Here is a 20,612-nt window from a genome sequence, read left to right on the forward strand (position 1 = left end):
GGCCGGAGCAGTGGTCTGGGATTCAGGAGAGCTGTATTCAGTTCCCACCTCTGCCACTCACCAGCTGGGTGACCTTGGGCAAGTTACTTCTCTTCTCTGGGCCTCTGATGCCCCTCACACATATGTCGGCTACCTTGTCTATTTAAACTGTAAGCTCTTTGGGGCAGGGAGTGTGTCTTACTGGGTGTATGTACAGCACCCAGCACAGTGAGGCCTCTAGGCACTACTGTAATGATCATTAAGCTGCCGATTTTAGAATCATCAATGAAATGTGGATGGGTCCGTGACAGGTCATCACGTCCAGCCATCTGCGTAGGACCAAGTAAACCTAGACCATCCCTGACCGGTATTTGTCCAGCCTGTTCTTAAACACTTCCCATGACAGAGATCCCACGGCCTCCCTGGGACGCCTATTCCAGAGCTTAACTCCCCTTACAGTACGAATGTTTTTCCTAATATCCAGCCTAAATCTCCCTTGTGGCCATTGAAGCCCATTACTTCTTGTCCTACCTTCACTGGACAGGGAGAAGAATTGAGCCCTGTCCTCTTTATAACAGCCCCTACCCTATCTGAAGACTGTTATCAGGTCCCCTCTTGGTCTTTTCTCAAGAGTAAAGGCCCAGTTTTTTAAATCTTTCCTCAGAGGTCAGGTCTTCTAAACCTTTTCTCATTTTTCTTGCTCTCCTCTGGACTCTCTCCAGTTTATCCACATCTTTCCTAAAGCGTGGCACTCAGAACTGGACCCAATACTCCAGCTGTGGCCTCACCGGTGCCGATTACCTTCTGTGTCTTACGTACAAAATTTCCTTTTAATACACCCCAGATTATTAGGCCTTTTCGCAGCTGCATCACATTGCGTCTCGATCAATCCATGGTCCACTGTAACCCCCAGATCCTTAGCAGTACTACCCCCGACCCAGTTATTGTGCATTTGCTTTTTCCTTCCTAAGGGATTTTGGTGCAGAGGTCACGTTTTCACGGTAAGTGGGAATTTTAATAAAATCTGTGATCCCCGCAGCGGCAGCTCCCGTGGGCCCGGAGCCCTGCTTCGAGCATTGCAACCTGGCACCTGGGCACGCCACTCAGGCTTGGCGTGTCCACCCCTCCAGAGATGGGGGCTTTCCCCCCACTCTTCCGCCGTGAAGTTTGCATGACAAAATCACAGCCTTCATTATTACATAACACACACAGTCAAATAGTAAAACATCCCTAGAAAGGGACAAAGAGGTTTTAACCTGCACCATCAGTGAGACGCTGTGTCAATCAGAGCTGCGTGAACTTATTTTCATGTAGGTATATTGGCTTCTGCTTGATCTGCAGTCTCTTCCAAGTAGGGATGCTCTCCCACAGAACAGCTAATGCTGTCGCACTGATCGTGAGTCTGCTCTTTCAGCGGAGCTGTGTTGGTGGGTTTGGTTTTTTTTTTTTCTGTGTCTTGCTTTGCCGGCTCAGGGATAATGCTCTGAGCCTCCGGCCTTGCTTCCGGTGAGATGTCTGCGAGCGACTTCACTTAACAGCCATACGCTGTGCTCCCCGGGGCAGTTTTAATAAAAGCTTTTCCTTTAATAGTCAAAGAAGCTGCTATTCCTTATGTCCATTGCTTCCCTTACCTTGCTCCTCTCCGCAGCCCCTCCCCGCACCCTGCAGCCTCAGAGGTCAAGAAGGGGCTAAAAAGCATCCTTAGATACCATCATCTTCATGGCATGATTGTGTCTCTCCCTAGCCTCAGCTAAACTCGCAGCAAACCCAGCAGATCAGGGATCCGCCTGTGTAAGTCTTTCTCCTGCTGCCCCCTCTCTTCAGATCCCCATTGCCCCAGCTCACCCGGGCCCTTGATGCCGGTCTCTTGCAGGGGCACCTGTGCTGGGTTTCAAAGCAAAGCACTTTCCTTGGCTTTGTAGCCACTGTTTAAGGAGGGCTGAGGGGGAAAGGGAAGAGAGCCTCCCCCTCGGATCGCTGGGAAGGCACCGGCAAGAGGGGGGATTTTTTTTGTGTGCAAGATCCCCCTCCCTGTAAAATGTCTTCCCCTGCTGGGGTGTCCAAGAGGAGGCTGGTAGGGAAGGGTGTGTGTGTGGGGGGGGGGGGGGGAGGAGTTTAAGCACCACCCCAGCCGGGAGTGGAAGAAGTGCTCCGATGGGCTGTGGCTGGAACTAAGGCAGGGGCGGTGAAATTGACACGTCCCCTCGGCTCACCAGCCGCAACTGGGGCTGGCTCTGGGGCGCGCGTGTCCCCGGCAGCAGCGGGCGGGCTGGAGAGCACGGGGAGGGGCGGCTGCTGTTAAGCGGCGCTCCAGGGTCCCTCGTCCTGCCCGTGGAGGGAGGCTGGGACCAGCCGGGCTGCTCAGCGAGGGGCCAGGGGGACCTGGCAGGCGGCTCCAGCGAGCGTCCGGCGGCCGTGGCTGGAAGATGTCCCTGGCAGGAGGGCGCAGCAGGCTCGTCTCCCTCTGCAGAGGTAACTCGCTGGGGGTTCGGCAGCTGGGCGCGGTTCTCTGCTGCCGCTCGGCTGTGGGGACGGGCGGGCAGAGCCTGGGGGGGAGCCAGGGGTCAGGAAGGGGGTGGGTGGGTTGCAAGCTTCACTTGGGGCCGGCACTCTCACGGGGGAAGGAGTTCTTCCTCCTGGACCCGGGACCGATCTCAGGGGCTGCTCGGCTAAAGCCAAGCCCCCAGGGTTGTGGTTAACCTGCCGGGGTGATGGTTACTCTGTGGAAGACAGAGGGAAAGTCAGTAAGTGAGCAGCGATGCGCTGCAACTGATGCAAAGCGTTGTGTGTTTGCACAGAGCGCATAGGACTTTGTGTGTGTGTTAGTGCATAGTACTTTTCATATATTTGTATATATGGTTACAGGAGATATTTTCTCTCTCTCTCTCTCTCTCTCTCACACTCACACACACACACACACACACACACACACACACACACACACACACACACACACACACACACCCAGTCAAACAGTGTGTATTGGTTGCAGTGTCTTTTAGACACACATTCGAATGCCATAAATTGACCTCTGGAATAAGAGGTTGACAATTATGCAGCCTTTGCATAGTAAATGGTAAGGTTTCTATTTGTTGTTAATTTAGCATTAACAACGAGGAGTACTTGTGGCACCTCAGAGACTAACAAATGTATTTGGGCATAAGCTTTCGTGGGCTAAAACCCACTTCGTCCGATGCATGGTGTGGAAAATACAGTAGGAAGAAATATATATATATATATACAGAGTCCATGAAAAGATGGGGGTTGCTTTTAACAATTTAGCGTTGTTAACTCACCCTCTTGCAGACTAGCTGGAGGATAACCTTTTCCAAAGCCCGGGATGACTTGGGCTCCCAAGTCTCATTGCAGGTCATTAATCAATACTAGTGAATGTTACAGATTTAAAGGCAAAGGAGAGATTTAAAAAAAAAAAAACATGTGGAATAAAATGCTGTGCTTTGTAGGTGTCACCCATGAGAGCTGTGGGAGAAAATTTGGTTTGCTCCTCCTTGCCATGAGCCGAAAGAATGATGCTGAGGGTCATCCCCAATCAGTTGCTGGAGCAGCGTCCTCTCTTTGTGGAGAATACAGAGCACGAGTATCCCACTCCGAAGTCACTCCCAGATCCATCCATGACTGAGGGACCCTCTTCTCCAGTTGAGCCAGACCTGCTGTCCTCCAACCTAACCAACTCTACAGACTGTGGAGAGGAGATCCTGCTCTATGGGGACACTGAGAAAATCGTGATTGGGACAGTGCTCTCCATCATCACCTTACTGACCATCGCTGGCAACGCCTTGGTCATCATCTCGGTGTGCATTGTCAAGAAGCTCCGGCAGCCCTCCAACTACCTGGTGATCTCCTTGGCAGCGGCCGATCTCTCCGTTGCCTTTGCAGTCATGCCCTTCGTGATCATTACGGATCTGGTGGGAGGGGAGTGGCTGTTTGGGAAGGTGTTTTGCAATGTGTTCATCGCCATGGATGTTATGTGCTGCACCGCTTCCATCATGACCTTGTGTGTCATCAGCGTGGACAGGTAAGGATGCCCTGGCACCCCTATATGTAGTCATGCCAGCAGTGCGTAGCTGAAGGGCGCTCTGCAAGCGCTGAGAATCTGTCTCAAGGTGCGTAAGTGCTGCCATCTCCATCCCACAGCTGGGGAAACTGAGGCACAGAGAGGCTAAGTCACTTGCTCAAGAGGAGTCAGTGGGGAAAGAACCAAGGTCTCCTGCTGCCAGCCTCCTCCCAGGAAGCTCCCTAAAAGTGGGGGAGCCATTGGCACCCCAACCATGGCCCCCCCTCCTGTGCTGCCCCTTCTCCCCGAGCCTCCACCCTCGTGCTGCCCTTTCCCTGGGCCACACCCCCACACCACCTCTTCCCCCAAGACCCCACCCCCGATCGCTCCTCTCTGCCCCCACGCCTGTCGCTTGCCCTTATGGCAAGTAAAAAGTGGGAGGGTATAGCCCTCCCACTTTTAAAAGTGATGGGGCCATGACCCCAGCCCCACCCCGTTCCGGCCCCCCTGCCTCCTCCTTTATCCAATGGACAAGAGTCACTTAACCTCTGTGCCCTAGTTTAACCAGGTGTGGAACACTGTAAAAAAGCAGAAAATTAATTGAAAATCTAGATGCTGCATTTGAGCCGAGTTTTTTTTCCCTCGGCAAATAAGCAACAATGTATATTCTAAAGGCCTTTTTGAATATTAGCTGGCCACTCATGCTAATTTACCATTGCACCTGACTAACCAGTTTTGCTCAGCATTTCTAACACAGCAAACTGCCCTTATATTAAAAACAAAATGACTAGAAAACCACTTTTATAAATTGAAATCTTCATTAGTCCCAGCTTTAGTGTGTAAGTGTTGGTCTTTTGTGTGTGAAAAAGCCAATTAATTAAAGGAAACACATTAAAATACAGAAGCCCACACTGAAGAAGGAAAAAATCCATATCAGGGGTGTGAAAAAATAAAATGCAATAGTGGAATATATGAATTTTTGCTTTTCAAGATTATCAACAGATATGGCTCTAAAACAGAGAGAGCGCAAATGAAACAGAATTGCCTTTAAACTACACCCACACTCTCTCTTTCATTAAATAAAGTGGACAGACTGGAATTTGAAAAATGTGTGTTTTAAAGCCACCGTTGCAAGGAGCAATCGAAATCAAGATGTGAAAGTGAAAAAGAACAGACCTCTTACTAAAATTAACTGCAATTGATTGCACCCATTAATTATGACCATCTGGGCCAAACTCACTGGTGGCGTAGGCAGGCACAAATCCAGAGCAAGCAGTGAATGTGTGGAATTTGGCCTGCCCTCTTTCATCACTGATAGATGAGCAGACACAGGATTTCAGGGAAATGCGAATTAATCTGGCCAGAAAGCATTTAAACCCAGAAAATGCAACAGGGCCAAATCCTGAGAGGGGCTGAGCCCCTGCAACAGTCATTGAAGTCAATGAGGAAGCAGTTGCTCAGAATTTGGGCGACGGTGATTATAGAGCAGATTGTGAGTTGCAGCTGAGCGCTCAGCACGGCTCGGGTGTAGAGGGAGAAAGGTGCTCGTCCTATCCGCAGTGTAAAATAGAGCAACCTCAGGACTACTCTAAATTACATTGGCTACCAGTGGCCCTGGAGGGCCATTCCGGCAATTAGGTTCTCTTATGCACCAGCAATCCCCTAGTTATTGTCCCTTTCTCCGAACTACTCTCTGCATAGGTGGGGGGGAAGAGTGGGAAGTCAGTATATGAGTTGCTGCAGCAGCTCTGCATCGCCTACGCACTGGGAACAAGCTTTACCTCTGCCATGGATGACGCAAAGCTGTCGTAACGCAGGGCAGCACCAGGGCCTGTGAGCCATCCATTGAGAAACTCTTGATGCCAAAATCAGTTGGTAAAAACAACCCACCCACCCGTTTCCCTCCACTCCTGCGCCTCGCCCCCCTCCCCCTCCAAATACATCCTCTCTTTCATCCTCTGCGAAAGTCAACAGCTGAGTCTCCTGGTATGGACTGAACTGAATCACTCCCCTAGCCTTGATTGCTCTTTCCCTCATGCGAGGTAGGGAGCTGGGTTTAGAACAAGTGAGGAGAAGACAAGAAATAGCAGGGTGCTGATTTGGAGGCTGAGATACTGGGTGATGTTCTACAATGATTTGACCGCCGTGCTTTCGGGCAGTTCAGCTGGGTGAGGGAGTAAAGAGCTGTGACAATCACATACTGCAGTTGAACTAAGCTCTCTTGCCTCTCTCTCTCCCGAATGCTTAATCAGACCTACTGTACCGTGTAGCGAACCCATCTGGACCATTACGTTGCTGCCTGTTCACGATTATCCTCCCCACCCCGTCCCTGCTGATTTGTAAATCGCTTTGGATTTGGGAAATACAGAGTGAAGTGCAGGGGGCTAACGAACCAGGAAGCAATTCAAGGGGGGAAAAACACACCAGGGATTTAAATTAAGAAGTGGAATGAACTGCTCACCAGAGAATTGTATTCCTGTGAATAAGCCTCCCGTAGACGTGTATAACAGGTGTGGGTCTCACTGTCCATGTGCCAGTGGGGTTTGTAATGAGGTCTATTTCATTGTAGCCATGAAACACAATTGTAATACATCTATGAACACAGTAACAGCCACCCATGGGGTGTGTGTGTGTGTGTGTCAAATGCTCCTTCTCTCCTCTGACTGCCCCCATAACTGTTTGGCAACTCTGTCAGTTTCATCCTGAGCTCCTGCCCCTCCCCTGCATGCAGGAATCGACTGGGAGAGGGAAGATGCTGGTTACTTTTCCAGGCTCAGCTGACGTGAGTCTCCAAAACGCAACACTGCTCACCGCAGAGAGTGCAGATGTTCCTAAGTTGATTGTGCGTCTCCCTGGGCTCCCCCTTGGTGGTGCAGCTTGAATGTGCTTATAGGCTCTGCTAGGATCCTTTGGCTTGGCTCCTTCTAGATGCGGGGGGGGGGGGGGGGGGGGAGATACGTGATGGTGGAGAATATGTGGTGGTGTTTCCCAAATGCCACCCGCTGGTGACACCAAAGGGAGATGTCGCTCACTGTATCTGGCTCAGGGAATTGTGGCCTGCCCCATCCATCTCTGTGAGGGGTTAACCGGGAAGTGGGGCGATGGCACTGTTAACTATTTCATCCCTCATGTAAGAAAGGAGTGAGAAGGTCAGAGACTTGCACCGTTCTTATGTCATTGGGCTTCCGAGTTAATTCCTTATGAATAGGGCAGTTCACACCTCCCCGATCTATTGCTCCAGGCTCTCTGCAGACTCAGGTAGACCTTTCTGCATCGCTTAGCCTTGGAAATGGGAACCAAGTGTTTCTTTTCAACCACAACAGCTAGAGACTTCCTTTTTGTTTTAGATGACAAATAAATTAGCAACACCAGGGAGGTGCTGGTGTACTGTATCACTGAGCACCGCTGGATCTGACTTCTCTCTTGGAGTGCCTTTAGTTTAAAATAACTGTGCCCGGTGCTCACTCACATTCCATTGAAGGCTTGTACCCTAGCGGCTTGGTTTCCAGGCACTGCTCAATTAGGCTACTTTAGCTCCTGGGGAAATGGTCAGCAATTCCCCTGACAGCCTCCTTCCTCTGTAGGTTGCCTTCTCTTTACAGATTATTTCATTAGCAATGAAGAGCAGCTGCCTTCGGTGATCACGTTCCACTGGGACCCATCTGACTTCTCTCCTGTGTTCTGGCTTCTCCTGGAGCTCTCTTGTTCACTAAGTAGGTCTATGCTGCTTTCCGTGATGGGACGTCGCATGTCTGTGAAGGGCCATGAACGGGCTATTTGGTTCAGATCCAACTCTCTATTTATATACAGAAATTCTTCTCCAGTTCCAGTCCTAAATGCTGCGTTGCTGTGCACAATTAGTCAGCTGCCCCACTCCTCCAAAGAGGTGGCTGCATTTCACTGATACATATAAGCTAACAAAAATATGTAAAGGACTTTCAGATCCTTCAAGATGGAAGGTGCTATAAAAACATAGGGTGGTATTATTGATTACTAATGTGCACTTTTTTAAAAAAATCCTCTTGGGTGCAGCTGGTGGAAATTTCTGTCCTGAAATTCTTTTTTTATGGAATATGTTTTTTTCATCCAAACAGACTTTTCTGCAGGAAATGTCTATTTCCATGAAATTTTGGGAGTGGGTGGGGTCATTACAAAACCCAAGAACCTGCAAAACCATGCATCTGAAGAAGTGAGGTTTTTTACCCACGAAAGCGTATGCCCAAATAAATCTGGCTTAGTCTTTAAGGTGCCACCGGACTCCTTGTTGTGTTTGCAAATGTTTTGGTTGCCAAAAAAACAAAAAAGAGTTTTGGCTTTTGGGATCTTAAACAAAAACTGGGGGGGGGGGGGGGGGGAGGGGAGCGGATTTGGTTTTTTAAAAAAAACCTTTTTCCCCCCCCCCTAAAATTTTCATGGTGGGGAGGAAAAAAAAACCCTATTTCCCAGCATGCTTTCTTTTTGCGGTCTCCAGCGATTCTCATTGTGAAAAGAAAATCCCTGAGAGAGACAACATCTGAAACAGCTGCTTCCCGGGATTCCCTCTTACTTCTCCCCCCGCGATCACTCCTCTCAGAGTTCAGAGGTTCCCTCTCTCCAAGTGGGCCACTGTAGTTATTAAATATAGTCAGAACATCTGTAGCAAACTGAGTGGCAATCTGGCTATTTCCTAGTAATGGCTCAGAACAGCCTGGCTAATTTCAACGTGTCTGCATCCCCCCAGAATTAGCAGCCTAATAATGTTAGGATGTTTTTTGTGGCTGTGATTCCCAGGACAGTACCTATGACTTTTAGCCTATTTTGACTAAAAAGTCATGTTGTTTAGCACCCCAGCCAGCCCTGTGCTGAGCAAGCCTGGGAGACAGGATGGTCTTGTGTTGAAAGAGCTACCCTGGGGTTCAATTCACTATCCTGTATGACCTGGGCAAGACACTTTAATTGCTCAGTGCCTCAGTTTCCCCATCAGTAAGACAGAATTAACATCACTTCTTTATCAGGAGTGCTGTGAGGATAAAACATTAATGTTTATGAGGTGCTCAGATATGGTATGGTAATAGAGGTCATATAAGTACCTGCATAAAAGAAACTTTAGAAATTTGTTTCTCTGTATGTTCAGTCTCCAGGGGTATGACCTGGTCTTTTAAATAGCTTTAAATCCTCAGTTAAATATTAAGTGGCTGTAATATAAAGGATACTTAACCTTAACTCTGACCCAAACGTTTACAAATGCTTTCCACATATACACCACTAATACATATATATCTCAGACTATGGAATCAGTGATGCATATGTTGAAAGAATTCCAAAGTATGTTTTGTAGGGCAGACTCTAGTCTGTTCCTGAAATAGACACGGTGAATTTTTACAAAATAAGACTCTTAACGGAGCTCTGGTTTCAACTTTAGCTCCGGAGTTTGAGACCCAGCGCCCCCACAACATGCACTATTCATAAATACAAAAGGGCTTTTACTTTAAATACTCAATGGCTTTTCCTTTGGTAGCCTGTGCTGCTTGCTTCACATTGCTACATAAGCCTTTAGAATTATATCGACTTTTATTAAAGGAAAGAAATAGATTTTGGGGGGGGGGGAGAGAAACAAATTACCCCTTTTATTGGCCAGCAACAATGTAAGCTAGACACTTGGGAATTTGGGACACTAAGGACTGAGTGCGAAATTCACTCCTGTGCAGAGACGCAGCCAAGGCATGTGTGATGAGTGCTATCCACCACTATGCACCCCTTTAAACGGTGCCTAGGCCTTGTTCTGACCCTCATTTCAAAGTGTTGAAATCCCCTGCAATGCATACAGACTCGTGGGCATATATGTAAAGGCATCAACGACAATCTCGAATATGTCTGGATTTTCCGCCGCATATATACATTACGTGTAGATTATAGGCTGAATGGGTAGTAACACCTCTAGGCCTTGTCTGCCCTTGTGGTGGCACGTAGGGTATGTGTAGCTACACCCGGTGGGGAAAGGCTCTGGCACTGGGACACTGCATGGCTAAAAATAGCAGTGTAGAGGTGCTGCTTGGGCATGTAGAGAGGTGGGTAGGGAATGTACGTTCAGGCATGTTTATACTCTGCTCACCTAAGCAGTGCCTCGCTGTCTAGAATGCTATGGAGGGATAGCTCAGTGGTTTGAGCATTGACCTGCTAAACCCAAGGTTGTGAGTTCAATCCTTGAGAGTGCCATTTAGGGATCTGGGGCAAAAATCTGTCTGGGGCTTTGAGCAGGGGGTTGGACTAGATGACCTCCTGAGGTCCCTTCCAACCCTGATATTCTATTTAGACCTGTGCTAGCTGGATATCCATGGCTTGCACACCACTGTAAGTGTAGACCTATCTAAAGTTAAAGTTACCTGGAGCTCGAGGGATAGACAAAGGGGAAACTAAGGCACGGTGGGGAAGTGCTTTGCTCAAGGTCACCTAGCAGGCTAATGGTAGAGCTGGGACTAAACCCCAGTCTTTTGACTCACAGTTCAGCATACTGGCTACTAGACCAGTGGTTCTCAAACTTTTTTTTTCCGCGGACCACTTGAAAATTGCTGAGGGTCTCGGAGGACCACTTAATGATCTTTCCAAATGTTGTTTGTACTGTTAACCAACTATTGTAAAGCGCTTTGGATAAAAGCACTATATAGAAAAAGCCTTAATAATAATAAACTTTTTTGTTCTACAAATAAAAGCCCACAACTCATATTTTCATATCAGTAGTTTTACCTTTCTAATGCAATGGATGTGCCCTCTCCCCACTGCCGTGGCAGTCCCCGAGTTGGGACTGGGAAGGAGGGGGGTCTCCCCCCACCCGTCACAGCAGCCACAGAGCTGAGGCCAGGAAGGAGGGCCGTCTCTCCCCGGCAGCGATAGCCCTGGAGCCAGGGCCGTCCTTACCCATACGCAAAGTATGCAGCTGCGTAGGGCACAAGTAAATTTGGTGCCCTATGTTTTACTTTATTTATAGGTTTCAGAGTAGCAGCCGTGTTATTCTGTATCCGCAAAAAGAACAGGAGTATTTGTGACACCTTAGAGACTAACAAATTTATTAGAGCATAAGCTTTCGTGGACTACAGCCATCCAAAGAAGTGGGCTGTAGTCCACGAAAGCTTATGCTCTAATAAATTGGTTAGTCTCTAAGGTGCCACAAGTACTCCTGTTCTTTTTACTTTATTTATAGGCATTTAAGTGCGTGTGAGAGAGAGAAGGAATAAGTGATGCTGGGGGGAAACAGGACAGGCAACAAAGGCTTCTGTTTTGCCTGAAGATACTGATTATTGCACCCTATTGTTATGCAGATTGCTATCGATGTGACTAATGCAGTCTAAACAGTAAGGAGAAAGCAATCGTCTCAGGAGAAGCCTGCTGCTTAGACAATACCTGAGAGACTGGTGTAGATGGATTCATAGACCCAAAGGCCAGAAGGGACTATTGTGATTATCTGGCCAGACCTGTATAACACAAGCCATAGATCTTACCCAAAATAATTCCTAGAGCAGAGATATTAAAAAAACACCCTATCTTGATTTTAAAAATTGTCAGGGATGGAGACTCCACCACAAGTGCGGTAAATTATTCCAGGGGTTAATTACTCTCACTGTTAAAAATTTACACCTTATTTCTGGTCTGAACATGTCTAGCTTCAACTGCCAGCCATTGGATCATGTTATGACTTTCTCGGCTAGATTTAAGAGATCTTTATTAAATATTTGTTCCCCACATAGGTGCTTCTAGACTGTAATCAAGTCACTCCTTAACCTTCTCTTTGTTAAGCTAAATAGATTGAGCTTCTTGAGTCTATGACCTTAAGGCATGTTTTCTAAACCTTTAATCATTCTTATGGCTCTTCTCTGAACCCTCTCTGATGTAGCAACATCCTTTTTGAATTGTGGACAGTACAACTGGAGAGAGTATTCCAGGAGTGGTCACCAAATACAGAGGCAAAAGAACCTCTCTACTCCTATTTGAGATTCCCCTGTTTATGCACCCAAGGGTTTCATTTGCCTTTCTGACCACAGCGTTGCACTGGGAGCTCATGTTCAGCTGATAACCCACCATGACCTTCCAAATCTCTTTCAAAGTCACTGTTTCCCAGGATAGAGTCCCTTGTCCTGTGAGTATGGCCTATATTTTTGTTCCTAGATGTATACGTTTACATTTAGCCATATCAAAACACTTATTGATCCTCTACATTAGTGATCTGTCCTCTTCGTTATTTACCAATTCCCAATTTTTGTGCCATCTGGAAACTTTATCAGTGATTATTTAGTTTTCTTACAGGTCACTTATCAAAATGTTAAATAGCATAGGAGTAAGAACCGATCCCTGTGGGACTCTGCTAGAAACATACCTACTTGATGGTTCCCCATTTAAAATTACATTTTGAGATCTATCAGTTAGCCAGTTTTTAATACATTTAATATGAGTCATATTAATTTTATATTTTTCTAGTTTTATAATCAAAATGTCATGTGGTATCAAGTCAAATGCTTTAAATACATAACATCAACACTATTACCTTTATCAACCCAATTTGTAATCTCATCATAGAATCATAGAATATCAGAGTTGGAAGGGACCTCAAGAGGTCATCTAGTCCGACTCCCTGCTCAAAGTAGGACCAATTCCCAACTAAATCATCCCAGCCAGGGTTTTGTCAAGCCTCTTAAAAACCTCTAAGGAAGGAGATTCCACTACCTCCCTAGGTAACCCATTCCAGTGCTTCACCACCTTCCTAGTGAAAAAGGTTTTTCCTAATATCCAACCTAAACCTCCCCCACTGCAACTTGAGACCATTGCTCCTTGTAATATCATGATAGTTTGACAGGAGCTATTGATATTATGTTAGTTTGACAGGAGCTATTGTCCATAAACTCATGTTTATTGGCCTCAATTAAATTACTTTCCTTTAATTCTTTATTACTCAAGTCCCATAACAGCTGCTCCATTATCTTGCCTGGGATCAATGTCAGACGGATAGGCCTTTAATTACCCGAGTCACCCCATTTACCCTTTTAAAATATTGGCACAACATTAGCTAGCTTTCTTCAAGTCTTCTGCAACTTTCTCACTGTTCCAAGACTTAATGAAAATCTATATTAATGAGCCAGCAAGCTCCTCGGCCAGCTCTTTTAGAATTCTTGGATGTAAGTTATCCAGTCCTGCTGGTTTGAAAATGTCTAGCTTTAGTAGCTTCTATTTAACGTCTTCCTGAGACACTAGTGAAAAGGAAAGAGTTTATCATCATCCTATGATGACACTACATCATATTTCTTCCCCTTCCTCTCCCTGAAGTTGGCTTTGTTCCTTCCCTCCAGTGAAGGGTCACGGGGAGAAGTCTTTGAATATGGCTCACCCACTCTCCAGCCAAGACGGCTCTTTGTCATTGCATTATGTCATGCGCAGGCTGAGGGAATTATAGGCTGTCAGCACCCTAATAGCACTTAGCTCTGTATCTCTCTTCAGTCAGAGACAAAGAGCGCTGCTCTCCCAGAGCCTTGCCGGAACTGTGTCTACACTTAAACCACGGTAGTACTGCAGCTGCACTGCTGTAGCGAATCCATATAGCCACTCACTACCATGCGGTGTTCTCCCATCGCTGTCGTTAGTCCACCTCTGTGAGAGGTGGTAGCTGTCTACACTGAGGGTTAACTGCATCGCTCAGGGGGGTGGATTTTTCACATCCCTGAGTGACTTAACTTTTTAGAATGGACCTGGCCTGGGAGAGGGGAATGGAGGAGAGTAAACGGGCTGAATCTCAGCACAGACCAGGTGGAGGTGAAGCCAGTGGTTACAATGCTACTTCTGTTGACGTTGGGTTGTGCTCACCGGTTCTCAGCGAGTCTCTTGCTAGATCTCCCAGATTCTCAGGTAGCAGTGGTGGGCATCTGCATTTTGCTAGGTGGTTGTGACTACTGCTGGCTGAAAAAATAATTCCATTATCAAGAAAAAATTCCAAAGAAATTAACACTTTCATTTTGGGTTGAAACATTTTCTTTGTGGACTTTTGGGTTTATTTAAAAGGTTTTCTTGGGAGGGGTTGTTTTTTCCCCACGTTCTACCACTCTCTCCCCCTCCCCCTTTTTTTTTTTATTTCTGTGCTGCGCTGGAAAAAGAAGAAATGTGAAACCCCACAAACTTTGTGAACAACAACAACAATTATTTAAAATGTTACAGTCAAATCCCCCTAAAATTTCACCCAATGTGAAAATTCTTTGCAGACCTTTTCCTTTTGGTGGGGAAAAAAACATTGTTCATCGAAAGATCTTTTCAGTGAAATTTTTTTGTCCTGCTCTAGTGATGCCTTTTCCCCTCGGGCGGAGAATTTGCCATGATTGACAAAAGGAGCGCCATCTATTTAGCGTATCAAAGAGAAGGTTAAGAGGTGACCTCATCTCGGGCTATGAATATGTACACGGCGAAGAGACGTCTGACAGCGGATAGCTCTTTAATCTAACAGAAAAAGGCTTAATAAGAGCCAGTGGCTGGAAGCTGAAGTTAGACAAATACAGACTAGAAATAAGAGTCACGTTTTTAACAGTGATGGGCAATTATCTGCTGGAACCACATACCTAGGGATGTGGTGGGTTCTCCATCACGTGACGTCTTTAAGGCGAAACTGGATGTCTTTCTAAAAAATCTGCTTTAGCTCCAACAGAAGTTATGGGCTTGATGCAGAAATTATTGGCTGAGGCCAGCGGCCTGTGTTATGCAAGAGGGTCAGCCTAGATGATGATTATGGTCCTTTCAGCCCTTAAAACCTATGAATTCATCGATTACCCAGGCCGTTGGGAGCTCCCAGTTGGAATTTCTAGAATATGACTCACATGGGGAAACAACATGGAAGCTCCCTATCGCATAGAACAGAGTTGCCTGATTAGCCAGCAAGCATTGGCTTGCTCGATGCATATAGCACCAGTCCTCTGTGGGGTGCTCTTGCTTCAATTGTGTTTCTGGGCACAATTTAAGATGTTGACATAGAATCCCTACAAGTTTTGGTTCCTTAGAGAAGGCAGGCTACGTTGAGAGGTGAGTGGTTAGGTGGTAGATGTTTCACATAGGTATGTGGGAGCAGGGTCTAAAAGGTGGTGTAAAATAAAAGGCTTGTCTACACTACCAGCCAGATCGACGGGCAGCAATCGATCCAGCAGGGGTTGATTTATTGTGTCTAGTATAGACATGATAAATCGACCGCCGATCGCTCTAGCGTCGACTGCGGTACTCCACCTCAATGAGAAGTGCAAGGGGAATAGATGGGAGAGCGTCTCCCGTCGACACACCAGAGTGAAGACACCGTGGTACATAGATCTAAGTAAGTCTACTTCGGCTACGTTATTCACATAGCTGAAGTTGCGTAACTTAGATCGATCCACTCCCCCACCATAGTGTAGACCAGCCCAAAGGTAGGAAAGGCTATTTAACCCTGCACTTTCTTCCACCATCCTATTAGTAGCATTTTCTGCCCCACCTCATTCTTTCAATCCCTTGGCATATAAATTTCATCAGTTTAGACTCTGTTACAATCACTTGCCAGATGTGGGCCTGCCCCCCTGTGACGGGTTGGATCACAGAAGACCCTTTGGGACTGCCACCTGATGTGCCTAGACTACCTCTGAGCCTGTTTTCCCTGCCAGCTTGGGACTTCAGTACCTTGCCTTGTTTGAGCCAGACACGTTTGCCTGCTGCAAACACAGATCCAAGTCTGAACCACATCCCCCACAAGCTGCAGGCTTAACTGAAAACAGCTTAAGAATTGCTCCTGTCTCCAGCACTCAGATACCCAGCCCCCAATGGGGTCCAAACCCCAAATAAATCAGTTTTATCCTGTATAAAGTGTATACAGGGTAAACTCATAAATTGTTCATCCTCTATAACACTGATAGAGAGATATGCACAGCTGTTTCCCCCCCCCCCCAGGTATTAATACATACTGTGGGTTAATTAATAAGTAAAAAGTGATTTTATTAAATACAAAAAGTAGGATTTATGTAATTCCAAGTAATAACGGACAGAACAAAGTGAATTACCAAGCAAAATAAAATAAAACACACAAGTCTAAGCCTAATACAATAAAAAACTAAATGCAGGTAAATCTCGCCCTCAGAGATGTTCCAATAAGCTTCTTTGACAGACTTGCCTCCTTCTAGTCTGGGTCCAGCAATCACTCACACCCCTGTAGTTACTGTCCTTTGTTCCAGTTTCTTTCAGGCATCCTTCGGGGGTGGAGAGGCTATCTCTTGAGCCAGCTAAAGACAAAATGGAGAGGTTCCCAGAGGCTTAAATAGACTTTTTTTCTTGTGGGTGGAAACCCCTTCTCCTCTCCTATGCAGAATCCAGCTCCAAGATGGAGTTTTGGAGTCACATGGGCAAGTCACATGTCCATACATGACTCAGAACTTTACGGGCCGATGCCACATTCCCCGGAAAGCTCAGATGTGGATTGGCGTCTCTCAAAGTTCATTGTTAGCTTAAGTGTTTCTTGATTGGGAACTTACTGAGAATAGTCTTTTCTCAAGAAGCTTCACTGAGGCTACTTAAAATCAAACAAGTATATAGCCAATATTCATAACTTTGAATACAAAAATGATGCATGCATACAAATAGGATGAGTTTATCCAGTAGATCATAACCTTTGCAGAGATATGTTACATGGCATATCTAGCATAAAACATATTCCAGTTATGTCATATTTACACTCATAAGCATATTTCTATATAGCATTATGGGGTGCAACAGCACACACCCCCTTCCCCCCCCCCGCACTGTGTTGAGAGTTGAGGACAGCTGGGGCGCTTCTGCCAATAGTCTGTAGATTTGAACTTTGGGGGCTCTGGAGATCTCTTCCACTGTGGGTTAGGCAAAGCCTGAGGGCTGAATTCTGCTCTACGTGACACATGGGTGCAATGCCATTGACTTCACTTGGGATTATTCCTGATTTACACTGGTGTAATGGAAAGCAGAATTTGGCCCTGAGTCTGATGACTTTCTAGTCATTTTTTAATTGGGTTTTTGCCTGCTGGGGTGATTAGATGGTCTGAATTGTTGTGACTAGAGTTTGTTGAAAATTTTCCATGAAAAAATGTTCAGTGGAAAAATGGGTTTTTGATTAAATGAAATTTTTTACAAAGTAAGTCTTGATTTCCAGATGAGTCAGAAATTGAACTACAGTTTCCATGATGCACCTTGTCAATGGGATTCCTATGTACATCATGGTGGCTCTGTAAGAGGGAATACTCTGGTGAATGATGGGGAGTGTAGTCCCACTAGGGAGCCTGGCCTATAGAGGAGAAGTGAGCGCATGAGGCACCCAGACTACCACTCCCATGAGGTATTGCACTGGCATTTCTGAACTGACATTTTGGGATTTGGGCTGAAATATTTTGATTTTTTTACCACAAAGCTGGAATTTTGCATGGAAAATCTCAACAAACATGAAATAATTTTCCTTTTGGGGCAAAATATACCATGGGGAGCAAAAAAACATTTTCCAACCAATTCTCGTTCTGACTGAGGTGACACTTACAATAGCATTTCTGTATACGTTTGACAACCTTCACCTTCCTGTGAATCGAAAAGCAAACCTGACCAGCTTTGAAACTGTTTTGCAGGTACTTGGGGATCACACGGCCGCTGACATACCCCGTGAGACAAAACGGGAAACTAATGGCCAAGATGGTGTTCATAGTTTGGCTTCTTTCTGCCTCCATAACTCTTCCTCCGCTGTTTGGCTGGGCCAAGAACGTCAACGTTGAAAGGGTCTGCCTCATCAGCCAGGACTTCGGGTACACCGTCTACTCCACTGGGGTCGCCTTCTACATCCCCATGACAGTCATGCTTGTCATGTACAGCCGGATCTACAAAGCCGCCAAGGTCAGTGCAGAGAAACACCGGTTCATGAACTTCCCCAGACACCAGGAGCAGGAGGGGGTGTACTGCGTGGACGTCAGCGTCCGAGGCCATCACAGCTCCAAACGCAGCAAGGCAGTGGAGGAGTGCGCCACCTTATCCAAACTGCTCAGGCAAGATCGAAAGAACATTTCCATCTTCAAAAGGGAGCAGAAAGCAGCCAGGACCCTCGGCATTATCGTGGGGGCCTTTACCTTTTGCTGGTTTCCCTTCTTCCTGATGTCCACGGCCCGGCCTTTCATTTGTGGCATCCAGTGCAGCTGCATGCCTCTGCGGCTGGAGAGGACCCTGCTGTGGCTGGGTTACACCAACTCCCTTATCAACCCCTTGATCTATGCTTTCTTCAACCGCGATCTAAGGACTACTTTTTGGAACCTTCTGCGGTGCAGGTACAGGAACATCAACAGGAGGCTGTCGGCAGCCAGCATGCACGAGGCCTTGAAAGTCACAGAGAGACATGAGGGCATCTTGTAAATCTCCAAGAAGGTCACGTTCCTTAGCCTAATGCAAGCGCTGCGTGCCTAATTAAAGAACTCCTGCCCATCCATCTAGCCTATTGCAGGGTTCCCTTTTCGATTGCCTGTCAGGCATGGCAAATTTGTGCATTTTTGTTCCTCTGCCAGAGTTAACCATCGCCAAAATTGCACAAGTGCTTGTCACCCGAGAGGTGGTCAAGTTTTGAGTAGCTGAGGGCCACACGTACAGTAGAAGAGATCATAGCCCTTCCTTTTCCCTCTTTGATAGGGAGACGCAGCCCATGAGACAGCAGTTCACGCCAGTGTGTGGTGCATGAGAAGGCAGGTCAGGATCTCCTGGGTTCTCTTCCAAGTTCTGCCACTGACTGGCTGTGTGACCTTGGGTCAGTCATTTATGGCTCCGTGCCTCTGTTTCCCAATCTAAAAACAAGAATACTACTCACCTTCGTAAAAGGCTTTGAGATCTGTGGAGGGGGAAAGCACTATGTGCTATTCTTGGATCATCTCATAGGCTGCATTTCCATAGCAAACAGGAGAGCAGCTCCAGGCTGTGTTATAGATGTCAATGGAACACATTGTAAGCCCTACACTTTGCATCCCTGCTTACAAACTGTTGCAACTGACTTGGTTCCATTGTACACTCTCAAGCCAGTTCTAAGTTTGCATGGCAGGGAACGATACCAATAACCCTCTTTCCGCAAGCCCTTGCGTTACAGTACCTGAACCTGGCATGCTTAAAAATAACAATGCAAAACCTTGTTTAACAGCCTATTTATATCAGAGAAGTGAGGAGTGAGTAAAGCCTTCTGTATTTACTGGGATATATTATATAGTTCATTCACAGCCAAGTGATGTGTTTTCCTAATTTTGTGGCTAATTGATTAATCAAGGCAGTACATAGAAGCACGCTTTGGTCGACAAGAGACAAAAATGTATCATTTCACTGACTGCTATACAGTGCTGCACTAGAATGTACAGCAAACATGAAAAATATCATTCTGAACAATGTGTCATTCTTTTAAAAAGTTTCTTTATTCCAATCTAGATTTTTTTTTTACGTATTAAGACTTTTGATGCATTTTTTCCACCCTTTGACGTAGCTCTGTTTGGCCCTGATCCCAAACCTACTGAAGTTGATAGAAAGAACGTCCACTGATTTCCGTGGCCTTTGGATCAGGTCCCCTTGTGAATTTGAAATTATTCCTGTCAAGGCTGAAGAAGAGATTGTACTAACACATGGGGGTCATGGGCTCTTCTTTCATAGGGATTGCCTTTAAGCCCTATGAAAAGGAGAGGGGCTGATGTATGACATAAAGGAGCTCCTATTACTTCGAGAGAGAGAGAGAGAGAGAGAGTTCCCGTAAGTCAAGATGAGTTTCCTTTAGGCTCATTGCCACCCTAGCCGTTAAGTTGATGGAAATATAGTCAATGAACCTGATGGATCGTTGTAGCACATGATCTGCTTTGAACACGACAAGCATTCACAGCTGGGCTTAGAAGGATCTTTCAGAAAGAACCCAGAAAATATATTAAATGATATCCTGGCCCGATTGAAATCAATGGGAGTTTTTCACTGACCGGGGGGGTGGGGGGGGGAGGGAAGGGGGAGGAGCTGTGTGTGTGTGTGTGAGAGAGAGAGAGAGAGTAGTCCTCCCCCACCCCACCCCAATACCAGGTCAAATTACCAGCCCCACACATGCCGTGTCCAGCCTCCAGCACTGAATGATAATTATTTAGATGTTAGGGGCTCCCAAAATGAGCTAGGCCCTTTCCAAACATGTAAGCAGACCCAGTCCCTGCCTCAAGAGCATACAGTCCACAATGACAAAGGTGGATGAAGGGCAGAGGAGACACAATATACAAATGAAGCCATGTGGATATTGACGGGCAGGTGGCTAATTAGTTACACGTGTGTGTTTCTTTTAGCATCAAATGCACTGTGCTCCCTGCTCATCAACCACTCTCCACAATTTGGCCCGCTTATCTTTTTGCGCCCCTGCCCCCGCATGCATCCTTACATGTCTTACCCCTTCCCTCCAGCAGTTCACTCTCAAGATACATACCTGAAATAGCTACATCGATGACTTACTGATCTAAGAGGTGCAAGTGCCCCTGTCATGGGCACCAAAGTAAGGCCAAGATCCAGCTCTGATGTAGGTGTTCTGGAGTTTTAAAAGGACAAGGGATCCGCTTTCATTCTAGAGCCACATGGTACATCATCTTGACCAGTGGTTCTCAAA

At 46.4% G+C, this 20,612-nt stretch overlaps 1 protein-coding gene across 1 annotated transcript; it reads left to right on the plus strand.

Annotated features, from left to right (window-relative positions):
- Nucleotides 1-2,167: 2,167 nt before the first annotated feature.
- Nucleotides 2,168-19,938, plus strand: LOC128838225 (5-hydroxytryptamine receptor 7-like). Its single transcript, XM_054030249.1, has 3 exons — nt 2,168-2,451; nt 3,444-4,015; nt 17,599-19,938. The coding sequence occupies exons 2-3, from the start codon at nt 3,507-3,509 to the stop codon at nt 18,368-18,370; spliced, it is 1,281 nt and encodes a 426-aa protein (XP_053886224.1). The 5' UTR covers nt 2,168-2,451; nt 3,444-3,506; the 3' UTR covers nt 18,371-19,938.
- The last annotated feature ends 674 nt before the right edge of the window (nt 19,939-20,612 follow it).

The sequence above is a fragment of the Malaclemys terrapin genome, chromosome 5, assembly GCF_027887155.1.
Source record: "Malaclemys terrapin pileata isolate rMalTer1 chromosome 5, rMalTer1.hap1, whole genome shotgun sequence".
NCBI lineage: Eukaryota > Metazoa > Chordata > Testudines > Emydidae > Malaclemys > Malaclemys terrapin.

Bases quoted from the DNA above. Each gene is read 5' to 3' on its own strand.
- LOC128838225 (XM_054030249.1), top strand. From the start codon at position 3,507: ATGATGCTGAGGGTCATCCCCAATCAGTTGCTGGAGCAGCGTCCTCTC. The intron at 4,016-17,598 runs GTAAGGATGCCC...ACTGTTTTGCAG, and splicing joins TGTGTCATCAGCGTGGACAG to GTACTTGGGGATCACACGGC.